Raw genomic sequence first — 22,341 nt, 5'->3', positions numbered from 1 at the left:
GTCTTTTGCTCAGATCTTCTAGAGACTCCCAATTTCACTCCGAATAAAAACCAAGGACCTACTGTAGTAGACAGGAATCTGCATGTTTGGTTCCTTATACCTACCCTTCCTGCCCCTTCACTCTGCGACAGTCGCCCTGGCCTCTTGGCTGTTTCTGAAACCTGCCAGGCACACTCCAGCCTCAGGGCCTTTGCACAGGCTGTTCCCGCTGCCTGGGATGGATGCTCTTTCCTCAGGCACTGGGGCATAGCTCACTCCCCCAGCTTCTTTGTATCTTTGTTCCAATGAAACCCTCTCAGCGAGGCCAGTCCTAACTCCCCTATTTAAAAAGGCAACCCTGACCCTTGCAGCTCCCGGTCCATCACCCCGTTCTACTCTGCCTTTTTTTCCATAGCACTTTCATCTTATACTATGCCATATACTTTACTCATTACAGGTATTTTTTTAAAAATCCTCTGTCCCTCCCACTAGGATATACATTCCACAAGGGCAGGGATATTTGGTTTGTTTATTTATGTGTCCCAGTACCTGTAACAATACCTGGCATACATAGTAGGCCGCGACAAACATATGACAAATGAAGGATATGCTGATGGCCCACCTTACCCAGTGGCCATCTGTGGGGTGATAGGGTACTCCACTGAGCACAGTTTGAGAACCCACTAGGATTTCCTATTTGCCGGGTGATCTGAAATGAGGACTAAGGTTCTCCCCCTCAATCTCCCCGTGTCGGTTTTGTCGGGGACAGATGGAAAGAAATCAAGAAATCTATGCTTTGCTTTTCTCTCTGCTGGGCTCTTCAGGAGGGGATATCTGCTCTGGGTGTGTGTGGCACATGTGCCCCCAGCCCTGGCCTAAGGTAAGATGAGACAGTGGAGGAAATGGAGGCATTGGTTGGCGGGGGGCAGTGGCTACCACAGGAATCACCAAGAAGGAATGACAGGGAGCCTCTCACCTCCCTTCTCTGTCACCTCCCCGGCCAGAGCCTGGGGTCCCTATCATCTCATTCAGCTCATGTATTTATTTTACAAATATGTTTCTAGTGTCTGCTATGCATGGGCAATGTGCTGGGGCTGGGGAGGCAGTGGTGAGTGTCAGACAGGTCTCTAGGCATTCCTAGTATAATGTCAGAGAGACAAGGGAAGGGCTCTCACAGGTGGCCAGGTATGGGACACGATGCAAGTGCGGAGGAGGGCCCTAAATCCAGGGTGGGGTGGGGCTTAAGGAAGCCTTCTCAGAGGGGTTGACACATGCTGAGGTCTGAGGGAGAGTGAGAAGTACACAGGTAAAGAGAAGTGGGGGCGAGGGCTCCAGGCAGAGGGAATAGCACTTGAGCTGGGCACGCTCAGGGAACACCCTGACATTCAGTCTCACTGCAGCAAGACAGGAAGCAGTGAAGGAAGGCTGGAGAAGTTGCTAGGGAACTGCCAGTGAAGGGCCCAAGGGTTCCAGCCCCACTGGGGCGTACATACTGTGGCCACTGGTGTAGTGCTGCAGCTTGTCCGTGTACTCCGAGTCAGCACGCTCAAACCCCCGTCTTCTGGAACAAGAGCAAAGGGCTGGAGCCACCTGGAGGCACCCAGGGAGCTGGGAGCCACAGTAGGTGATAGGGAGAGGGTAGGCAGGCCCTTGAAACTACACCCCTGCAGAGGCCTCACCGCCCGCCCATTGCCCAGAAGCCTCACCCTTCCTTGCCCCACCCATCCCTTCCCACCTCAACTCCAGGCTTATTGTTCCTCTGTCCTCCCTCCAGCCAAGCCCCTTTCAAAGATTAAAGTCATCTTCTCTGGCCATGGCCTCTGGCCCTAGACACCCCAGGAGCTCCCATCTATCTTTCCTTATGACTCAATCCATTCTAAAATATGGAACTCTTTAAGAAAGAAGAAAGTCTCTCTTTGCATTATGCCCAGCGTAAGTCAGGGAGCCAGGCCCACCTCCTGCCTTTGCACAGGCTGTGCCAGCCACTTGAGGTGCCCTTTCTGTGTCCTCTCCATCCAGGGAGCCTTACCTGAGCTCCTCGACCTCCCATCTGACACTTTTTTCATGGCCCTTTATTCATGAAGGGGCCTCAACTCATGCAGCAAGTAGGGTGGCCTGTATTCCCTCTCTATCCACCCAGCTCCTAGCATCTTGCAGTCCTGCCCACTGTTCTGAGACATTCCTCATGCCGAAGTATGAGTGTCTCAATGTGCCACCTCCTTGACTAGTGGACCAGCCAAGGGCAACACCTAACCCAAAGGGATGGACTGCTAATGATGGCTATTTAGGTGGTAGGAGGCCACGTGAGGGTACCCAGGGCGACCGCAGCCTCTCCCTGTCCCTGGTACTGATGGGAGTGCCTCCTCTGTTCACAAACACGGTTCAGGAATGGCTGAATGGATGCACAGCCAGGCCTGGAGGGGCTGGGGGACACCCACCCACCTGTTACACACGATGGCGATGACAACCACAGCAATGAGGAAGACTAGGCCAGCCGCCGAGGAGCCGACGATGAGTGGCAGCTTCTCCTGGATGCTTGTCTGGTACTCGGCTAGGGAGAAGGCACAGCACAGTGTTCTCAGCTCGATTCCGGGAGATCTAACATGCCCCTCCCCCCCAATCCCGTGGGGTCTCCTGGGATCCCCAGGCTTTATTCCCGCTCCTGACAGTACCTGTTACATGCTCAGGTGGAGGACTGGCTGTCACTCGCTCACAAGTAACCTTGGACAAGTCCATGAACTGCTCTAACCCTCAATTTCTTATCTATAAAATGGGTATAATACCTGCGTCTCAGAGTTGATATGAAAATCAAAACAATAAGCTGACACATATGGAGAGGCAGTTATAAGCACAGACTTTGAGGCCAGACTCCCTGGGTTTGAGTCCTGACAGTGCCACTTACTATCTGTCAAGTCTTACTTCTCTGTGGCTCAGTTTCCTTATCTGTAAAGTGGGGAGAATCATAGTTCCCATCTCAGAGGATTGTTGTGTAAAGCACTTAGAATAACATGTGGCAAAAGTAAGCACTGTGTAAATATTAACCATTATTGTTATTGACTGTTTTAAGTGTCAGTCACTGTGCTAAGTATGTTACGTATCTTCTTTGACTCTCAGAACAGCCCTGTGATGCGCTGTGTATGCTTACCCCATTTTACAGATGAGGAAACTGAAGCTTAGCGAGCTCATGACTTGCTTGAGGTCCAACAGTTAGAAAGTGGCCACAGCCAGCACTTGAACCAGGTCTGTTTGACCCGAGGCTGTGGGCTTAGATGAGATAATACATAAAATGCACTCAGCATTGCCCTGGCTCTTGGAAACCACTCGGTACGTTCTCAGTGTCATCAACGCCATCGTCATTTACAATTCTATCACTATTTCTAATTTGCTTCCATGACCAGACAGGAGCTTGTCAAAGTCAGGGACCAGGTCAGTTCTGGGTCCTTAGCACCAGAACACATTTGTTGAATTAATAAAGAAAGGGTCTTGGGACAGTCCCCCGCCCCCCATGTCTGTAACACTCATCCAATAGGCAAGAGGGCTTAGGGAGGTGAAAAATGCTGGCTTTGAGGAAGCGGGATTTTACAGAGGGGGTGAATGCTGGAAGAGATGGTGGGGCCATGAAGGAGGATAACTGACAAGAATGCATGGGTCTGGGAGCCTCTAAAATGTTCAACCAGGCCAAGGCCAAGGCCTGGTTGAAGCAGATGCTAAGGAGGGATGCTGGAGCCTGGTCATAAGTAAAGCTGTCCTGGAGCTTGGCTGGTTGGTGAAAGGGCCCCAGATTCACAGAAATGACAGCCACGACCTTAACGACTATTTAGTGAGCACTAACTCTGTGTGAGACCTATCTCCAACCCTGTGCTAGGTCCTGTACATGTATCTCCCATCTTTATACTAGTTTGATGATGACGATGATGATGAGGTAGTTGTTATCTCCATTTATAGATGAGAATACTGAGGTTCAGAGAGATAAGGTGGCCTTTCAGGGCCACAGAATTAGGGCTGAATCACTACTGTAATTTCCATCTATCAGGCATCAGAGCCCACACTCTTTAACCATGCTGCCCGTCAAAGATTATTAGAGAAGGAAGGGTGCTTAGAGACCATGTGGTGTCAGACTGGGAGCCACACTGCACACGGGCTGAAACCTCCCATTCTCTTGTCCAGGGGAGACACTACTAATCCATCCCAGCACTTCTTCCTGCTGGACTCGGCTGTGGCTTCAGAATTCTCAATCCAAATGCAAATCACTGGAGTAGTGTATGGATAAAATAGGTTTGCTCTCTTAGATGGAATACGATGCTTTCATTTTATAGATGAGAACATCTGGGACCAGAGAATGGGAGTGACTTGCTCAGAGTGACTGTGCAAATTAGGGCTGAGCTCCCAGGAGTCCTGGGAAAGGAAGTGGCCTGGCCAACATGATAGTAACAGAGGAGTCCATATTCTTTACAGGCCACAGATATAGTGCCTATATATAGGGTTGTGCAGTTTGGACAACACACAAAGGTTCCCAACCAGGAGGAAGAAGGGCTGACATCTAGAAGAAGGGGCGCCTTTTTAAATTTGCACAGAGGCACCTTGTAGGAATGGTGGCCCTTGAGTTTGTTCTGTTTGTGGAGTTGGTGCCCTCCTCCTGCCCTCTGGACACTGCTTACCTTCTGTCATGGTCTGGAAGTACATCTTGCCACTGTAGCGCCCGTAGCCTGCCACGGTGCGTGCCCGCACCTGGAAGACATAGATGGCGCCGGCTTTGAGGCCCTGCACAGTGACCGTGTTGGTGGGGCTTTTTATGGCTGTGGCGTTGTACTCACTGAGCTCCTGCCGAGGAACAGAGAAGACAGTTAGAGAGGTTGTTGCCTGCAGTGGGCCCAGAGCCCACTGACCACTCCTGCCACTTGGGCGGGTCTGGCCACTGGATGAACATCTGTGGTTCCTAATTCTTCACTCCCTCCCTCCCGGTAACAGAATCACACACCCGCACCTTTTGCATGTAATTTTGCAACTCTTCCTACAAAAGAAGGCAGAGTACGTTTCTCTGTCCACATGACTTGCTTTGGCCATTGGACATGATAAAGGCAGGGGCTTTACATGTGGCTTGTTGATTTGGCTTGGCCTCTTGTGATTCTGACATCTGCCATACTGGGGGCTTAATCTTATTAACAGTTGGTTCCAGAATGAGAAACATGTGGAAAACACCTAATTCTTAGAATGAAACAAGGCCACCTCAGATGACCTACAGACACAAACCTGCGAGTAGGAAAAATAGCCACTTCTTGTAGGTCATTTGATTTTGGGATTGTTTGTTTTGCAGCATCATCTCAACAACAGCTGACAAATACACATATACTGAGTGATCACTGTGTGTAGACCCTTAGATCTAGACTGTGAATTCTTAGCGACAGTAGGGAGAAGGTCCACCTTGTTCACTTCTGCATCCTCTTCCCTGCCCCATGCCTTGACAGGTTAAGTGGAAGGATCCCCGGTCAGCCTTAGCACACTTGAGTCAGGCAAGAATTAAGGTCCAGAAAGAGAAAATGATGCTCAAGATCACATGTATCAGTTGATGGCTATTTTGGGACTCAGAACCATGTAGGAGCCACCCCTAATGTCCATGCCTTTTGGTACCCAGGATCTGATGTTCCCTCCTTTGAGAGATGCAGAACACCAATTCTGACCTCCTGAGCACTGCTCAGGGTGACCCAAGGAGTCTGGAATGGACAAAGAACAGCTGCTGCAGTAGGAATGGAGATGTGGCTGAGTTGGATGCAGATGTTCACCAGCCTAGTTGATGCTCATTTGGGCATCTGTCAGGTACCCAGCAAACCTTCCTCAAATACTCTCTTTGCACTAGGCCCTGGGTTGGGCACTGGGGACCCAAAGAGATTAAAGCACAGGCCCTGGCCTTGGAGAGCTCAGTTCAAAAAAGCAAATAGTGTGGCTATCTTAACCTTTTGAGGACCACAAAATCCTTTGAGAAGCTGATGAAAAGCTAGGACCCCTTAAGCAGAGAAATGTACACCTGATTGTACATGCCAGGTATGAAAACTCTCCTGAAGCAAATTCAGTGTGGGCAGTGCTGTTACAGATAATTGAAATTACAATGTTATTATATAATTGTACAACTACATTGTAATAATGTAATTATAATGTAGGTTAAGATCAGGAACTGGAGCCAAACTTCCAGGGTTCAAATCTTGACTCTATTGCATGGTGACCTTGGGCAAGTCTCTTAACTTCCCTATGCCTCCTTTTCTTCATCTGTAAAATGGGGATAATAATAATAATAGCTACCTTACGAGATGTTTAGAGGATAAAATGAATTAATATGTATCAAACGCTTACAGGGGTAGGGTAAGCACAGAGAGATGAGGGGCATGTGACTTGGCCTGGGTGGGGGATATCGGGTGAAGTCAAGGAAAGATCTCTGGAGAGAGAGGGGAACTGGGATGGAATCTTAAAGAACAAATAGAAGTCACCCAGGCAAAGAAGTGGGAAGGCACCCCTGGCAAGGAGCAGCCATGCAAAGGCAAGGAGGTGAGAAAGAGCTTGGGATTCGGGGGCGAGGAGGGGCTGACCTGCAAGCGCCGCCTCCCTTGCCCTCGTACCGGGAGGTGGCGGAGATAGGAAGTCTCCCTGCCTCCTCTTCCAGGGGCCTCCAGGCAGGGGTGCCTCCCCTCCTCTGAGCCCTGGAGCACTAGGTGTGGGTACCACAGGAGAGGGGTTCCATTATATCCCCTCACCCTGGGCTCAGGTTCTTCCCACTCCCTTGACTGTAAACTGAGGGAAGGGCTGTGTTTTGTTCCCCTGTATGGAGCACAGGGTCCAACATGCAGAGAGGCCTTCCCCAACGCCCACGGGGGGAAGGCCATACTCCTTAACCTGACATCCAGACCCTTCATGACCCACCCTTTGTCAGTCTCTCCTGCCACACCCCTAATGTCCTCTAGGCCAGCAGTCCCCAACCTTTTTGGCACCAGGGACCAGTGTGAAAATCTGATCATCTGAGGTGGAGCTCAGATGGTGATGCTAGCACTGGGGAGTGACTGCGAATACAGATGAAGCTTCCCTTGCTCACCTACCGCTCACCTCCTGCTCTGTGGCCTGGTTCCTAACAGGCCACAGACCGGTACCGCTCTGCAGCCTGGGGGTTGGGGACCCCTGCTCTAGGCTCTAGCCACATGTAACTGTTTCTCCTTTCCCAGGTAGGGCTGCCAGATTTATCAAATAAAAATATAGGATGCTCAGTTAAATCTGAATTTCAGATGAATAATTTTTAGTGTAAATATTTCCCATACAATCTTTGATATATACTTATACTAAAAATACATTTTTAAAAACTCAAATGTAACCCTGATGTCATATATTTTATTTGGCAACCTTTCCTCCTCTGGACCCTCTGAGCCTTTGCAAGTGCTGTTGCCCCATCTGAAATACCCTTTCCTCATCTGCCTGTCGGTTCTCCGCTCATCGTTCAAGATTCAGCACAAGTATCTCCTCTGCTGGGGAGACTTCCCAGATGTCCTAGGCAGAGGTTGCAGGTCCACCCGTTGTTCTGATATACATGTGTCTTATCTAAGGACCGTGGGTTCCCTGAGGGCAGGGACCTTATCTCATTCATTTCTGGAAACCCCAGGTTCGGCACACAGAGGTGCTCACTAACTACTGACATAAATGAACATTAGACTATTCAAAAACTATGAACCCAGGATGCAGTACCAGGCTTGGCCACTAAGTGCCGCCATTCAACATGGGATCTGCTAAGGCTTGCAAAGGGGATGGATCCTGAAGACTGGGTGAGTTCCCACTTAGGCTGGAAGTTTAAGTTCCTGATTATACGAGGGAAATGGGAGGTAACTGCCAGTAGCATAAGTGCCTCGATAATGAAGAACCAACCTGAGTGGATACGTTTTCTAAAGTGGGGCACAGGATTGAGCAGAGGCAACGGAAGTCATTTCAAATGCCAGTTCTTCCCCTTGCTTGCTTTGGGAAAGACCCTTTATTTTCCTGACTACTCAAGGTTGTTGTGAAGATAAAATTTGACCAAGTAGTGCCTGGCACAAAGTAGCTACTCTACAGCCATCAACTCTCTTTCCTTTCCCCCTCGTCTCTATGGTACCCTTATCTGAATAAGGAGTAAGCATCAATGGGTTAGGGTAAGAAATTTAATACAAAATCTACTCGTCCACGGTTCAAGTCCTTACCCAGAGACTATAAGCACCAATGAAGCACTGGGTGATTTCTTAAGCCCTATGAGCCTCAGTTTTTTTCATCTCTAAAGTAGGATAACACCACTGGGTGCCCCACAGGGTACACAGGGAGATTAAATAGGAAAAAATGGGTAAAGCTTTTAGCATAGTCTCTAGCACACATAAAGACAATAAATGTCGGCTCTCACGTCATTGTTATCGTCACCGACATTCATTAAATGGGTGAATGAATGCACAAGTGAATGAATGAGTGAACGGACCTCTCCATGTAGATACTGCTCCACGTATACTGGGCAACAACGGGAATGTAGCCTGGACTTTTCCTTCACCCCGTCCTCCCCCAACCTTTGCTCCCTCTGCCTGGAATGTCCTTTTCCTTCACTTCTGCCAAGCAGAAATTTCTGTTGAATAAACACATAAAATGACATGGCCTACAAGGGCCCATCTGCCATAAGTGGCCTCACAAATGAGTCTTCTTGAACTCTTGGGGAGCCAAAGGGAGCATGAATTCTTGCGATTTGGGGCAGCTGCCAAAGGAGGCCACCTCCCCCAGGATGCTGCAACGGATGGAAAAGGCCAGCCCTGGTCTGGCTAACACCATTCATCAGCGGCCTCCAGAAGACTTCCAGCAAAGTAGTTGTCAGCTCTGGGCTCCGGGGAGGCTGGGAAGTCCCAGCGAAGCTGGGGAGAGGCCAAACGGAGAGCCCGCTCCAAGAGCGCCCTTTCTAAAGAAGGAAAGGAAGAGTAGGAAAGGAGGCGGGGGCGGGGCCCACATGGGACTGCAGGGCTCCGTATCTAACTTTTCTACCTGGGAAGATCTGGAGCATTCATTAATGAAATCAATTGCAGGCACCCAGGAGGATTCCGAAGTGTTAGGTAAGAGCGGGCTGTGGACTTGTCAGAAATAAATCTTGCCACTCGCAGTCTGGCTGTCCCTCCCCAATGGCGGGGCTGACTCAGGAAGGCAGGGGTGATGGCTGGAATGGCACAGCCTCGCCTGAGAGGTCAGGGACAGAAACTGCCCGTGGCTCTCCTCCTACACCTCTGCTGGCCTCTCCTCCCGCACTGCCATCAACTCTGTCACCAAGTCTTCTTCCTTTCTCTCCTTAAATCTTGCCATTCTCCTAGATTCCACCCTTCCACTTCTGCTTTCCCCCTGCAGCTAAGCTCTCTTGTCTGTTCTTGGCTACGCCTTCCCAACCCCCGGCAATAACACACCTACACTTGCAAATCACAAACCCACATCTGCCACAGGAAGAGTCACCACCATTTTACTGGGAGTAGTCCATCACACTTTCCTGGTCTCCTGAGTTTCAAAATATTGTCTGAATCTGTCAGTTTCTCACCATCTCTGCTGCCTGCTCTCCAGCTCCATGCCACCTTCATTTCTCACTTGGTGTCCCTTGAGAGCCCTGTACAGTTTCTGCCTGTGTCCCCGGGATTCCTTGTAGTCTGTTTGCTACATAGCAAGCTATAGAAATCTTTAAAGTAATCTGAGTCAAATCACATCCTTCCAGAATCTTCCGATGGCTTCCCACTGTACTTCAAATTGAATCCAGACTCCAAAGGCCTGGAAGGCATACACGATAGGCCCTGCCTCCCTCTCCAAACTCCTCCTCTACCGATCTCTCCCTTGTTCATGTGGCTTCTGCCACAGTCCTCTTCTTTGGTTCCTCAGTGCAGCCAGCACATTCCTGCCCCAGGGCCTTTGCACATGTCATTCTTGAAAACTGGAATGACCTTACTCTTATCACCTGTTTGGTGAACTGCTAGCATTTTTCAAAGCTCAGCTCAAATATCACCTGAATGAAGACTTCCTCTCACCCATGCCAGGATTATGGGTCCCTCCTTGGTGTCCCTATGGGACCTTTGCTGGCCCTTCTGTGGCTTGCATCACATCTTGTCTAATGGCTATTTGTGTCTGAACCTGTTTTATCCTCTAGACTGTGAAGGGAAGGCCTCCAGGCATGTCTGGTTACTCTCAAGTGTTCCCGGGCACCCAGCTCAAGGCCCAGCCCAAAGCTGGTGACAGTGAATATTGAATGAACCAGTGTCCATGTCCTCACTGGCAGATGCCAAGCTGCCTCTTTCTGTATCCCAGACCCTAGGACGGTGGGTGATAGAAGCAGGGTCACATCTCATCACAACCATACCTCAGGCCTGCCCCTCTCTTGCCATTTATGCCTAAAATCCTCCATCAGAACCTGGTCCTACCCACCTTTTAAAGGTCATCCCAGAAGCATCCCAGAGAAAACTGGATGAGCCAGGTGAGGAGCGAGAGCACAGGTCTGAATCCTTGCTCTGCCAGTTAGCAGCTGGGTGCTGTTGGATAAGTTATACAACTTCTCTGTGCCTCAGTTTTCCCTCCTGTCCAGAGGGGTGAACGGCACTATTGCAAAGATGAATGAAACAATGGAAATGATGTGCTTAGCACATAGTGAGTGCTCCTGAAAGGTGAGCTCATGAAAGGTAAGCATGGCTGCTTCAGGGCCCGCTGGTCCGACCACCCCTGGCATAGGCTTGGGGATGCCAGGACAGCAGCAGAAAGTAGGACCGAGCTGCTTCCCAGTTCACACCTCAGTCAGCCTCCCCGGCCCCTCCCGTCTCGGTAGGAAATGGGTCGTAGGCAGGACACACACCGGGATCCCTCATTTCCGCTCTTGTCTTTGGGGACAAACACTTTTAGTTTCATTTAATCGTAAAGCTTCTTAATTAGTTTTTTTTTTTTTCCATTTTGAATTCTGAATGGTAAAGCTGTCCTCCCCAGAGGGAGTGGACATGCTGGCTCCTGCAGGACCTGGAGCTTCCTGGGCCTGGAGCTATGTCCCTCCCATCATCCCAGCTCAGGTTATTCAACAACACCTCTCCAGCACCTGTGGTGTGCCAGGTTGGGGACAAAGCAAAGATAAGACAAGGTCTCCACCCTCCAAGAACAGGCCATGGGAAGGGATTCATCACTTATTCATTCAACCAACATTTTTCAAGTGGTGCCAGGCCCAGGGTGCTGGAGAGAATGTGGTGAATGGGATAGATGTGGTCCTTGGCCTCTCAGAATGCATTGCCAAGAGGAGGGGATGCACAAGGAAACAGTCATAAACCAGCTAGGTGAGGCTGGAGAGGTATCTGATGAACCCCCGAGGCTCACCAGGGTTTGGCTGATCTAGCAGCCGGTGGGGTGGAAGGGCTGGGCGGGGCCTCAGAAGGCAGGGCTCCAGCAGGGCTGGCTGGAACTGTCTCCACCTCTCTTCCTCTCAGCCATTAGGGAGACTCTTTCCATCCATTTCTGGTTCACAGTGGGCTTGGCCTCAACTAAAGCACTTCCCACAGTCTTTAACACCTTAATTTGAATGAGTGCCCAGCGAAACCTTTTCCTGCAGCCTCTGTGGCTGTTTGGTGCCTCAGGGAGCAGGTAAGAAAAGTCACTAGTCAAAAGTGAGAGTTTCCTGGGCCTCTGATGTCCAGTTGCTCTGTCTACTCCTAGACCCTGTACTGTGCAGGCCCCACGTTCGGATGTGCTGAGCTCACCTGGCCTTGCACACCATGCAGCAGGCAGGGAAGAAGAGGGAGGAAGGGAAAGCAAACTCACAAGGGCCAGGCCCCGTGCTGGGCACTATACCTGCTTTTTCTTCTTGACCCCCACAGCCCCCATGTGAGAGGGGGTCTCATTTGCCCTTCACACAGGAGGAAACGGGGGCTCAGAGAGAGGAAGATGCCTTCCCAAGGTCGCACAGCTTGTTATGGATGGAGCTCGGGTTTGAACCTATGGCTTCTTACTCCTAGGCCAATGTTCTTTCTATTATACTGGTGGCTTCCAACCCTGGGTCCCTGGCTCTTAGAGGTCCCCGAAGGCAGTCATAAGGGTCTGATTTAAAAGCTCAAAGAGAAAACACTCTCTTCCCATACAAAGGGCACTCAAGCAAATGAAAACAAGTGTTTTAGCTGGAATCAGAGGAACACGGGAGGAAGCTCCATTCTCTCACCCAGGACAGAAGCTCTCTCAAGCAGTTTTAAATCTCCATTTCAGAATGGGTGAATGACCAATTATTGCTTAATAAATGCAGCTTTTTGGAAAGCCAGTTTTTAAAAGAACATCAGGTCCATTGAAGTCAAGATGAAGGGGTCTTGGTTGGGAAAGGGCTGTGACGATTGCATTTTACCAAACATTGCTGGCTGGATCCCCAAGACCAGAAAAGCAAGGCTCAGAGAGGCTAAGGCACCTGCCTGAGGTCCTACAGGTGGGGAGGAGTGAAGCCAGAACTCGAGCCAGGTGGCCTGACTCTGAGGCCGGTGCTCTTTTTGCTTCACCAGTGAGACTCATCTTGCCAGATGGTAGGACCCCAGGCCCCAGCCTGGGGGGGCGGGCCGTCAAGGAGGTGGGGACAGGGGGAGCGCCAGAAGCACAGGTACCTTCTCATAGTACTGCAGCTCATAGTCCAGGATGACGCCGTTGGGCTGGTCGGGCTGGGACCACGACAGGGTGATGCTGTCCACGGTGCGGCTCACCTGGTGCATGATGGACACAGCCGATGGAGCTGGAAGAGAGGTCAGAGGTCAGGATGGGCATGAGAGGGTGCAGCTTCCGGCCTGACCTTAGAGGTGCCCAGAGAGGGCTATGTAACCAGAGAGGGGAAGCACCTAGCCACGGCCACAGAGCCTGGGAAACTGAGAGGGTGCAGAGGGACTCTTGCAGGGCCAGAGATGCTGCTCTCATGGGGCGCCTTCAGATTACAGACACCTCAGGCCATCCCTGCAGAAACTCGAGCCTCATTGAGTGAAGAGAGATGCACTGGGCCCCTGCTCTGGCCTGGCCCCGAGTGGATTGGAGGAAATGTCAATCATTCTTTCTTGGAGCTTATGGTCTACCAGACCAGGGGACATCAAGCCCCCTAGACATGGTGATGGGGATCTGGGAGAGGGAAGCAGAGAAGGTGGGAGATTCATTCATACTATGTGCCAGGGATATAGCAGTGAATAAAACTGACCCCTCCCCCCAAAATAAACATATGAAAATGAATTCACAGGTACTATGGAAAATAGTTTGGTAGTTCCCTAAGAAGTTAAACATAGAATTACAGTATGACTCAGCAATTCCACTCCTAATTATATACCCCAAAGAACTGAAAACAAATTTTTTTTGTTTTGTACTCAAATATTTGTACACAAATGTTTGTAGCAGCACTATTCACAATAGCCAAAAGGTGAGAACAACCCGGATGTCCATCAATGGATGAATGGATAAACAAAATGTGATATATGTATATAATGGCATACTAACCATAAAAAGAATGAAGTACTGAAAAATGCTACCATGTGGATGAACCTCAAAAATAAGCTAAGTTAAAGACACAAAAGGTCACATATATGATTCCACTTACATGAAATATTCAGAATAATTGATAGAGACAATAAACAGATTGGTAGTCGCCAGGGTCTGTGGGGAGAGGGGAATGGGAAATGTTGGGTATGGGGCTTTCTTCTGCAGTAATGAAAATGTTTTGGCACTAGATAGAAGTAGTAATTGCATAACATTGTGAATGTAGTAAATGCCATTGAATTGTACGTGTTAAAATGGTTTAATTGTATGTTATGTGAATTTTATCTCAATAAAATCAATTAATCCATCTCTCCTCTGGTGTTGCTCGTGCCCTCATGGAGGGTGGTTAGATGAAGGAAATGAGAAGTCGGGAGGCTGTGTTTAGTGCTGGAAGAGAAAACATTTAGTCCCATCTCCTCATTTTACAGCTGTGGAAACAGGTCCAGAGAGGGGTTGTGAGCTGCCTGAAATCACACAATGAGTTCATGGCATGCAGCCCTTCCCTTGATCCCTGCTTTCATATTGTACCCTAGCCTGTGTTTTTTGCCTTCTGTTCAAATGGAACAAACCTACACAAAGCACCTACTATGTGTCAGGCATGGCCCTGGCCCTTTACACATGTGCTTCCTGAGCTGACTGTTGATGAGGGGGCAGCATTAGCCCCAGCGACAGGTGAAGACACCGAAGCTCAGAGGGGCAAGGGGCTTCCAGAGATCACACGGCCTGTCAGTTGGGGTGGGAGGATTTGAACCCAGGTCCATGGCTGTCCAGAGCAGTGTTCATCCCAAGAGGTGGACTGGCCAAGGATGGACTCCTGACTCGGTCCCTCCCTAGGGAAGAACAGGGGCAAACTCCTCACCTCTCTGGACTGGAGGTTTTCACGATCCCAGGAGGGACTGAGGGCTCACCAGGGTGAAGGGCATGCCTCCTGCAGTCTCTCTTGGCTCCTGGGTGTGTTTGTGACAAGCAGATGCCCTGTCTTGGCCAACACAGGGGTGCCCGCTGGCTGAGGCTGACTCTTCTTCCTACCAAATCCTGCCAAAACCTGCTTCTTCCTCTGTTTTTATCCCTTCGTCCCCAGGGTGGAGGGAATAGTCTGTCGGCCAGAAGACCTAGGCTTTGCTCTCTAGCCTGCTGCTGCTGTCTGTGTGACCTTAGGCAACTGCCGCCCCCCAGCCCCCTACCCCCCAACACCTGGGCTTCCTCCTCTGCACCAGATCTGAGGCCTTGCAGCTCAAATGCTCCCTACCTGTCCTTCCCACATAGCCCTTGGCCTGGAGTTGGATCGGCCCAGGGGCCAGCGTGGGCCCAAGCAGGTCCAGGATTCCCTCTAGCACTCCAAAGAGCTGTGGAAAATTGGCCTAGGACACCCCCGACAGGGTGGCAACCCCTGCAAGAAGGACTTGTACCCCAGTCCAGGCATCCCCGACAAGCCTCTGTTCCTTCTGCACCCTGAGGGACGGCTGCTTGACCCTCATCTCGGTTCCTTGCCCTGCCAGGGACAGTGGCCTCTGGGGGAAGGGGGAGATGGGGAGACGTTGGTCAAAGAGTACAAACTCCCAGCTACAAGATGACTAAGTTCTGGCAATATAATGCGCAGCATGGTGACTATAACGAACAATACTGTATTGTATATTTGAAAGTTCAGAGAATAGATCTAAATGTTACCAGCACACAAAAAATGATAATTATGTGAGGGTACGGAGGTGTTAACTCACCTTATTGTGGTGATCATTTTGCAATATATACATGTATGAAAACATCACCTTGTACACCTTAAACTTAACACATGTTACATGCCAATAATATCTCAGTCAAGCTGGGGGAAAAGATTTCAATTCACAGAGTCGCTGTGGTGGCGACGTGATGCTGGGGCTCAAGAGAGGACCGTTGAGGGTCCTCGCCTTCTGGGGGCTCATGCTCTCATGGGAGAAAGCCTATTTGTTTCACTCACTGAGTGCCCGCTGCGGGCTGGAGTGCCTTAGCCCAGCGGGATTTGGCCAAAGTGATCCAACCCCGAGAAAGGGCAGTGTTCCTCCCTTTGTGTCTTTCCCTCAATTTCACCTCCTAGCAATGACGATAAGTGAGAGAATGTGTCCCTATAGATTACTGCACTTTTCAAACTTGAGGGACATAAGGAGATTTGTGAAAACACACTGCTGGGCGCTGCCTCCCAGAGCTTCTGATTTCATAGGTCTGGGGTGGGGCCTGAGCATCTGCAGTTCTAACAAGCTCCCAGGTGCTGCTGATGCTGCTGGCCTGTGGAGCCCACTCTGGGGAGTAGTGGATTCAGGGCCAGAGAAGGGGAGTGACTTGTCTGTCCACAGTCACCCAGCAGGTAGAGGTGGGGCCGGGACTAGCCCCATGCCAGCTGGTCTAGTATATTTTCTACCCACCATGCTGCTCTCACAGCATGGCTTCTGCTCAAGACTGCCCCTCTCATCTGCCCAGGCTAAACTATTCCTCCAGGGCCATCAGGCTCAGATAGATAGTCTTGAAGCAGTGGTACAAGTAGTTCCAGAGAGGTGCAGGGCAGAGGCAGGTGGGGGCCAGACCTCCAGGCTTAGGAGCTTGCCCTGTTCTGAGGCACTAGGGAGCCACGGAAGGCAACCTGCTCCTCAACTAAAACACAAGCTAACATCAAGCTTGTCATCTTCACAACCCCTGTATGCACAATGATGCTCCACCCCCCTCCAAAAAAAAAGGTTCACAGCTAACCCCTAACACTGCCTTGTTCACTCTTCGCTAGGTACTTTTCCAAATGCTTTACATCAGTTAACTCATTAATCCTCATATCAACCCCACGAGGCTGGTATTATTATTATACCCATTTTATAGAGGAGGAAACGGAGGCACTGAGGTGTGAAGTAACTTGGCTGAAGTCACACAGGAGGCAGGCAATGCAGCTGGGATTTGAGCCCAGGCCTACCTGGGTCCAACATATCCTTTCCCCTCTGGTGGCTCTGGCTGATGCTGGCTGACCCGGTGGCTCTGGCTGATGCAGGCTGACCCGGAAGGTCTGGAAACCAGTGGACCTCAGAGGGCCTCTGAGGACACCCTGGTCCAGATTGCACCCTGTTGCTGCAAAGCTAACTCTACCAGGCTCTCACTGACTCACCTCACCTACCACCTGGCCTGCCTTGGCTCCGGGAGCTCAGCTGTTGGTGGAGGCAGGTCCCACATGGCCATGGGGGTCCGGGCTTGGGGGACTTAGCTGGCAGGCTTGGGTTACAGGCAGCTAACGTGGCTCTGATCCCGTAAGCCCCGTATCCCTGGGTGTGGCAAGGAGGCGGCATTGCTGGGAAGATGATCAAGGCGGGTCAGGGGGCGCCAAGCGGGGCTGGCCTTTCTCCTGGAATCCAGGGGGATTAACAGCGGAGAAAAGGGAACAGCTGGATGTTCTCCTATCCCTCCGGCCGATGGCAGCCCACCCTGGGGTGTCAGATTTCTCTGTAAGTTGGTCTTCAGGGAATTCTGGTATTTTCAATTACCAGCCGGGCACGCCGGCAGAGGGATGGGGTCAGTGGTGCCCCGTGACCCCTGCAGGGAGATGGAGCCCCAGGGAGCAAACACAAAAGAGGCTTGTGGCCAAGAGGGGAAGGAGGAGGCCGGTCAGGCGGGGCCTACTTGGCTGGAGCAGGTGGTCAGGGGCCCTGCTGCCCGCAGCGAGCCCTGGGGGATCATCCAGTCCCTTCATTAGCTGACACTTGGGGAAGTAGCCTTCCGCGTGTGCCTGACCGAGGTGGTCTCTAAGGACTTTCTGAGACAGGCAGGAAGTCCGGAGGCCTGTGACCCTGGCTACTGCAAGAGGGTGCGGGTTTGGAGGCCCTGCTCAGCTTCGCCTCCACGGCCCTGGGCTATGAGGAAGGAAAGAGACCTCTACACTCAGCCTTTGTCCTTTTATCAGTCAAAAGACGACACCATGATCTCAGAGGGACCGGGAGAAATCACTGGGCATTAGCCCCAGACTCTCGGATCCCGCCGCCTCTCTGAAATCTTCACTCCTACTGACAGCCCTCAGCGGCTTCTCACTGCACCTGGAATAAAACACAGATGCTCCACATGGGCCCGGCGCCTGCCACCACCTTCCACTCGCCCTCTTGTTCCCAAGCGCCATCCACACTGGGAGCCTTTCTGTTCCCAGTCATACCAAAGTCATTCCTTTGGCAGGGTCTTGCCCCTATAGTGTTTCTGCCTGGTAACCTCTTCTCCCGAATCTTCCATGGCCAGCTCCACCTCTTCATTCAGGTCTCAGCGAAACTGCCGCCTCCTCAGACAGGTCCTCCCTGACCACGTCCTCCCCTTTCTTTTCTTTATAGCACTAACACTGTCTGAGGGCTGGGATCTTGTCTCTTTTATTCAATGCTTTATCCCTAGTGCCTGGAACTGTGTGTGGCTCAGACTAGATGCTTGATCGATATTTACTGGAGGAAGGAAGAAGGAAGGAGAGGAGGAAGAGAGGACTCTCACCCTTCGTAGCTCCTTCAGGAACCTGGCTGAGTCCACCAACCTTGGGGGCTGGACCCTGGGGCAATGGCCTCAGTCAGTAGCCAGGGGAAGGCAGGGTGGCTTGTATGACAGTCACTAACTATTAGCTCTCCCTCAGACCCCTGTGATTTGACCTGCTGCAGTGACAAGGGGCCTCTTGCCCATCAGCTGACCTGCAATACTACAATTGTTTATAATTGTGCTTGCGTTCTTCAGGGTCTGCAGCAGGAATGCTTAACCCGAGACAGGACTCCTGGAATTTCTGGTTGATGATGGGATAGCTGTTTTGAGCTTTCATCTCTTAAACTCATAGCAATGCAGTTAACTCCCGATGATCCGACTATAGTTCTGGGTGACCTGACCGTGATTCTCACCACAGTATTTCCACTAATAAAACTCTTCCAGGAAATGGGCCTTTGTTTTTTTTTTTTTTCCCGATTGGACCAAGGCTCTTAGAGAGTTGCGTGGGACAGAAAAAAAGGAAAAGGAGAATTGGTGTTAGGGTGGTACTTTTCTATGAAGAAACGGTGTACTGTGGTCAAGAAAGTTTGAGAGACACAGAATTCTAGACCTCTGCTTGTGAGACTCACACTGTACAGTACTTTAGTCAAGGTTCTGAGAAGTCCTTCAGGGGAGAAGCCCAGTTAACCTTGTCTAACCTGGTACTCTAGGTCTCATTTGGTCTCAGAACCCCTCTTTTCACATAATTAATTATTAATATCTTTGGGACCAGTGACCTGTGGAACATAGTTTTGAAAAATAAAAAAAAAATAAACAAACATAAAAAACAGATCTAGGAAATGTTATTTTTTTTCTTGAACCTGAGAAAAGTTCCTGTCTAGGGTGGCAATTGGCTATTCATCTGCTCATTCATTCTTCCCTTGATTCAGTACATATTTAGCAGCACCTGCGCAGTCTGCCACACAATCAGATGGAGTAGAGGTCAGTCACCTCCATTTTACAGATGAAGAAGGTAAGAGATCAAGTCTCCTGCCCAGGGTGCCTCAACTCATAGGCAGCAGGACTGGGATCAGGATCAGGCTGGGACCAGGTGGTTTTTTTTCTCCCCCTGATTACCTGGCCCTATCCACAAGTGGCATTTGAGCAGGCAGAGGCCAGGCCCTGGGCTTGGTGCTGTGGAAACATCTAATTACCCACTTCCCTGTGAGCCGCTGAACTGCCTTGATCCCACCTGTGGCTGTGCGGCGGGATCCAGGCCATATTAGTGTGCTTGCCTATGATGTAAGCTGAAGTGTGTGACTTCTAGGAAGTCTTAAAAGGGTGGAGTCCTACCCTTCTCACTCTCCTTCTTCCATCCTGCTGCCTGGGACATGGAAGTGATAGCTGCAGCTCTTGCAGCCATTCTGACCCATAAGGACAAGAAGCTATGTACTGAGGAGCATGGATCCATGATGATTCCATGGAGTTGCCCTAACTCATATCTTGCAACATTCTTTATGCCTAAGAAACACAAACCTCCATTTTGTCTAAGCCACTATGGTAGACTGGTTGTATTAATCACCTTCCTATATCTACACTTTTTGCCCTGTAACTTGTGTAGTCTCCTCTCTCTCTGACATTGGACCCATTGGCCACGTGACTTGCTTTGGCCAATGGGATATAAGCAAACATGATGGAAGCAGAGGCTTGAAAAAGCCCTTTGCATGTATCTGCTGGTTGTCTTGGTTCCCTGTGATTGCCCGAGAACATGCCCAGGCCGACCTGCTAGAGGTGGAGACACCTGCTAGAGGTGCAGACTTGTTGCCCAAGTTGTCCCAGCCAGAACCACTCTTAACCAGCTGACAGCAGTCAACCTCAAACATGCAATAAAACCCTGACAAAAGAGCTGCTAAGTGACCTGGAGGAGATGGAGTGCAGACATGTGACTGCTCCCCTCCAAGACCCATCCAGCCCACCCAGAGACCCTTGAGCTAAATGAAGTGCTTCTCGCTTTTGTGCCATTGGTTTTGTGGTTGGTTGGTAAACAGCAGTACTGTGGCAGAGGCTATCTGTTAGTTTTCTTCCTGTTACATGCAGCCAAACCCAGTCTTAACTGATACTCCAGGCAGGCAATACCTTCCCTGCAGAATGCTTGGGAGGATCAAAGAGGACGATGCATTCAGAGGGCTCAGCTAGGGGAGGGAAGTGCCCTCTCCCTCTCTCTTCCTTTCCCCAGGCATGGGCCTCGCCAGGGGCTCTCTTGGCCTGGTTCTCTCTGATCCTCTCCGCCCCCAGGGAGAGAAGTAAGTGAGTACATGCTCATGCCAGTTCTAGAGACTGAGCCACTGTGTGCCCGCCCCCCAGGAGGGCGGAAGGATCACAGGAGAACACGGTGGCAGAAAAAGCTTTGGAAAGTTGAAAGTCTTTCCACGAGAAAGCCATGTGGAGTGGTGTCACCTGGCCAGGCTCTTGGAGACTGGCTCTGCCATGGGGCTGCAGTATCATCCTGGGCAACCCCTTAGGAACCTCTGTGGGCATCAGTTTTCCCCTCTATAAAAGGAAGTGTTTGCATTGGCTGAACTGCAAGGCCCCTGCCAATGCCGATGGGCTTTAATTTGACTTACGTTCCCTTCTGGGACAGGCAGAATAATGGCCCCTGAAGATGTCCATGTCCTAATCCCAGAGCCTGTGGATATGTTACCTTACATGGCAAAAGGGACTTTGCCGATGTGATTAAGGTTATGGCTCTTGAGATGGGGAGATTATCCTGGATTATCCAGGTAGACCCAATCTAATCACTTGAGTCCTTAAAAGATGGCGCCTTTCCCAGCTAAGGGTCAGAGACCAGAGAGCTGAGTGCAGCTCCCAGCTGACAGTCAGCTGGAAAGAGAGACCACCCTCTTGCAACCACATGGAACTGAATTCTGCTACTACCTGAATGAGCAAGGAAATCGGTCATCTCCTAGAGCCTCCAAAAGGAGCACAGCCCAGATCCGGACTAGACTCTGGACATATGGAACTGTAAGATTAAGAACTGCCTGTCATTCTAAATTGCTAAGTTTGAGGTATTTTGTTATAGCAGCGATAGGAAATTAATACACCTTCTGACTTCATTTTAAGCCTAGATGCCATGTATTGTCCACCTACTATGTCCTAGGTGCTTTGTCTACATTATTGCTAATCTAGCAACCACCTGGCAAAGCTGGAATGACAGATAAGTGCCCATTTTGAAGATGATGACACTGAGGCTCAGAAAAGCGAGGTCTCCTGTTAGAGCCTGGTCACACTGTTTGGAAAGGGCCATGCTGGATGAGGGCCAGGTTTGCTAAGCTCAGCACCGATACCTCTTCTTCCACATGACCCACTAGGACAGGATGACGGGGGAGCTTCCTAACTGGTCAATCTACTATCCAGTATAGGTGGCCCCAAGGCTGCATTTCCTCAGACAGCCTGTGTTGTGGATGATCCCATCTGCACCGCCTGCCCCATCTCTGCAGAAGACTTGGGTCTGACCAATATTGGGCACCGAGTATGCAGTGACGTAATTACTCAGGCTCTGCCACTGACTGCCTGATGACCACAGGCAGGTCACCACTCCATGCCTTGCTTTCCTTACCTAAAAGACAGGCTAATAATAGGACTTACTTTATAGCATTGTTGTGATGATTCATCATCGAGGACGTGGAATGGTGTCTGGCACATAGTAAGCACTTGGTAAACGTGAGCTATTATTATGAGAGTGAATGTAGGATGATCTCTAATTTTTGAGAGCCTGCCTACATCTGACAGTCTGTGAGGCACCTTCATAACATGAGCTCAAAGCCTCATAGCAGTCCCGCCAAGAGAGGGTGATGAAACCCACGAGGAAGAAGCGACCAGACGTAGGCTAAGTGACTTGTCCGTGGCTACGTGCCAGTGAGCAGCTAGGCTTGATTCAAAGCCAGGTTGGTTGGCTTGATGCCAAAGCCCAGACCCTTCCTACCCATTCTCACCTGCTCTGGAACCGGGCAGAGGTGCGGCTGCTCAGAGCTTGCCTGGGGTGAAATCGTGTCCCATGCTGCCCTGATGGGTGGCCAAGGACTGGATGTAGCCTTGAGGATGAGCCCCACAATACTGACATGTGGCACACACCCTAGGTCTGCATGGCTGTCTCTACCTTGTTATTTGGATCTCAGCTTAAGTGCCACCTTCTCAGAGAGGCTCTCCTCTGACACCTGCCATGAGGCTTGTCTGTCTCCCTCTTGTCCCTTTCTGGTCTTGTTTGTGTGGAGGGCCACAGACCCTGGACAGCCAGACCGTATCCTGGGTCTGCCCCTTCCCAGATGAATGAGCCTGGGCACGTGCTTGACCTCTCCCAAGGCCTGTTTCCTCATCCCTCCAGTGGGGATACGTAGCACAGCCCGGCCTCTT

General features: G+C 50.6%; 1 protein-coding gene across 6 annotated transcripts in view; it reads right to left on the bottom strand.

The window, feature by feature from the left end:
- EPHB2 (EPH receptor B2) overlaps positions 1 to 22,341 on the bottom strand; it is a 181,191-nt gene that overhangs the window by 14,167 nt on the left and 144,683 nt on the right. For 3 of the 6 annotated variants that reach the window (XM_039854665.1, XM_039854662.1, XM_039854664.1), the window contains 4 exons: positions 12,597 to 12,721; positions 4,638 to 4,800; positions 2,422 to 2,530; positions 1,473 to 1,540 (listed from right to left, as the gene is read on the bottom strand). In XM_039854665.1, the coding sequence (XP_039710599.1) occupies positions 1,473 to 1,540; positions 2,422 to 2,530; positions 4,638 to 4,800; positions 12,597 to 12,721 (465 nt within the window). The remainder of the gene's footprint in view (positions 1 to 1,472; positions 1,541 to 2,421; positions 2,531 to 4,637; positions 4,801 to 12,596; positions 12,722 to 22,341) is intronic. The other 3 variants (XM_039854663.1, XM_039854660.1, XM_039854661.1) reach the window with 3 other exon arrangements.

The sequence above is a fragment of the Pteropus medius genome, unplaced genomic scaffold (genome assembly GCF_902729225.1).
Source record: "Pteropus medius unplaced genomic scaffold, Ma_sr-lr_union100, whole genome shotgun sequence".
Lineage (NCBI taxonomy): Eukaryota > Metazoa > Chordata > Mammalia > Chiroptera > Pteropodidae > Pteropus > Pteropus medius.
The sequence above is the reverse complement of the archived record's forward strand: the minus strand, read 5'-3'. Positions and strand labels throughout refer to the sequence as shown.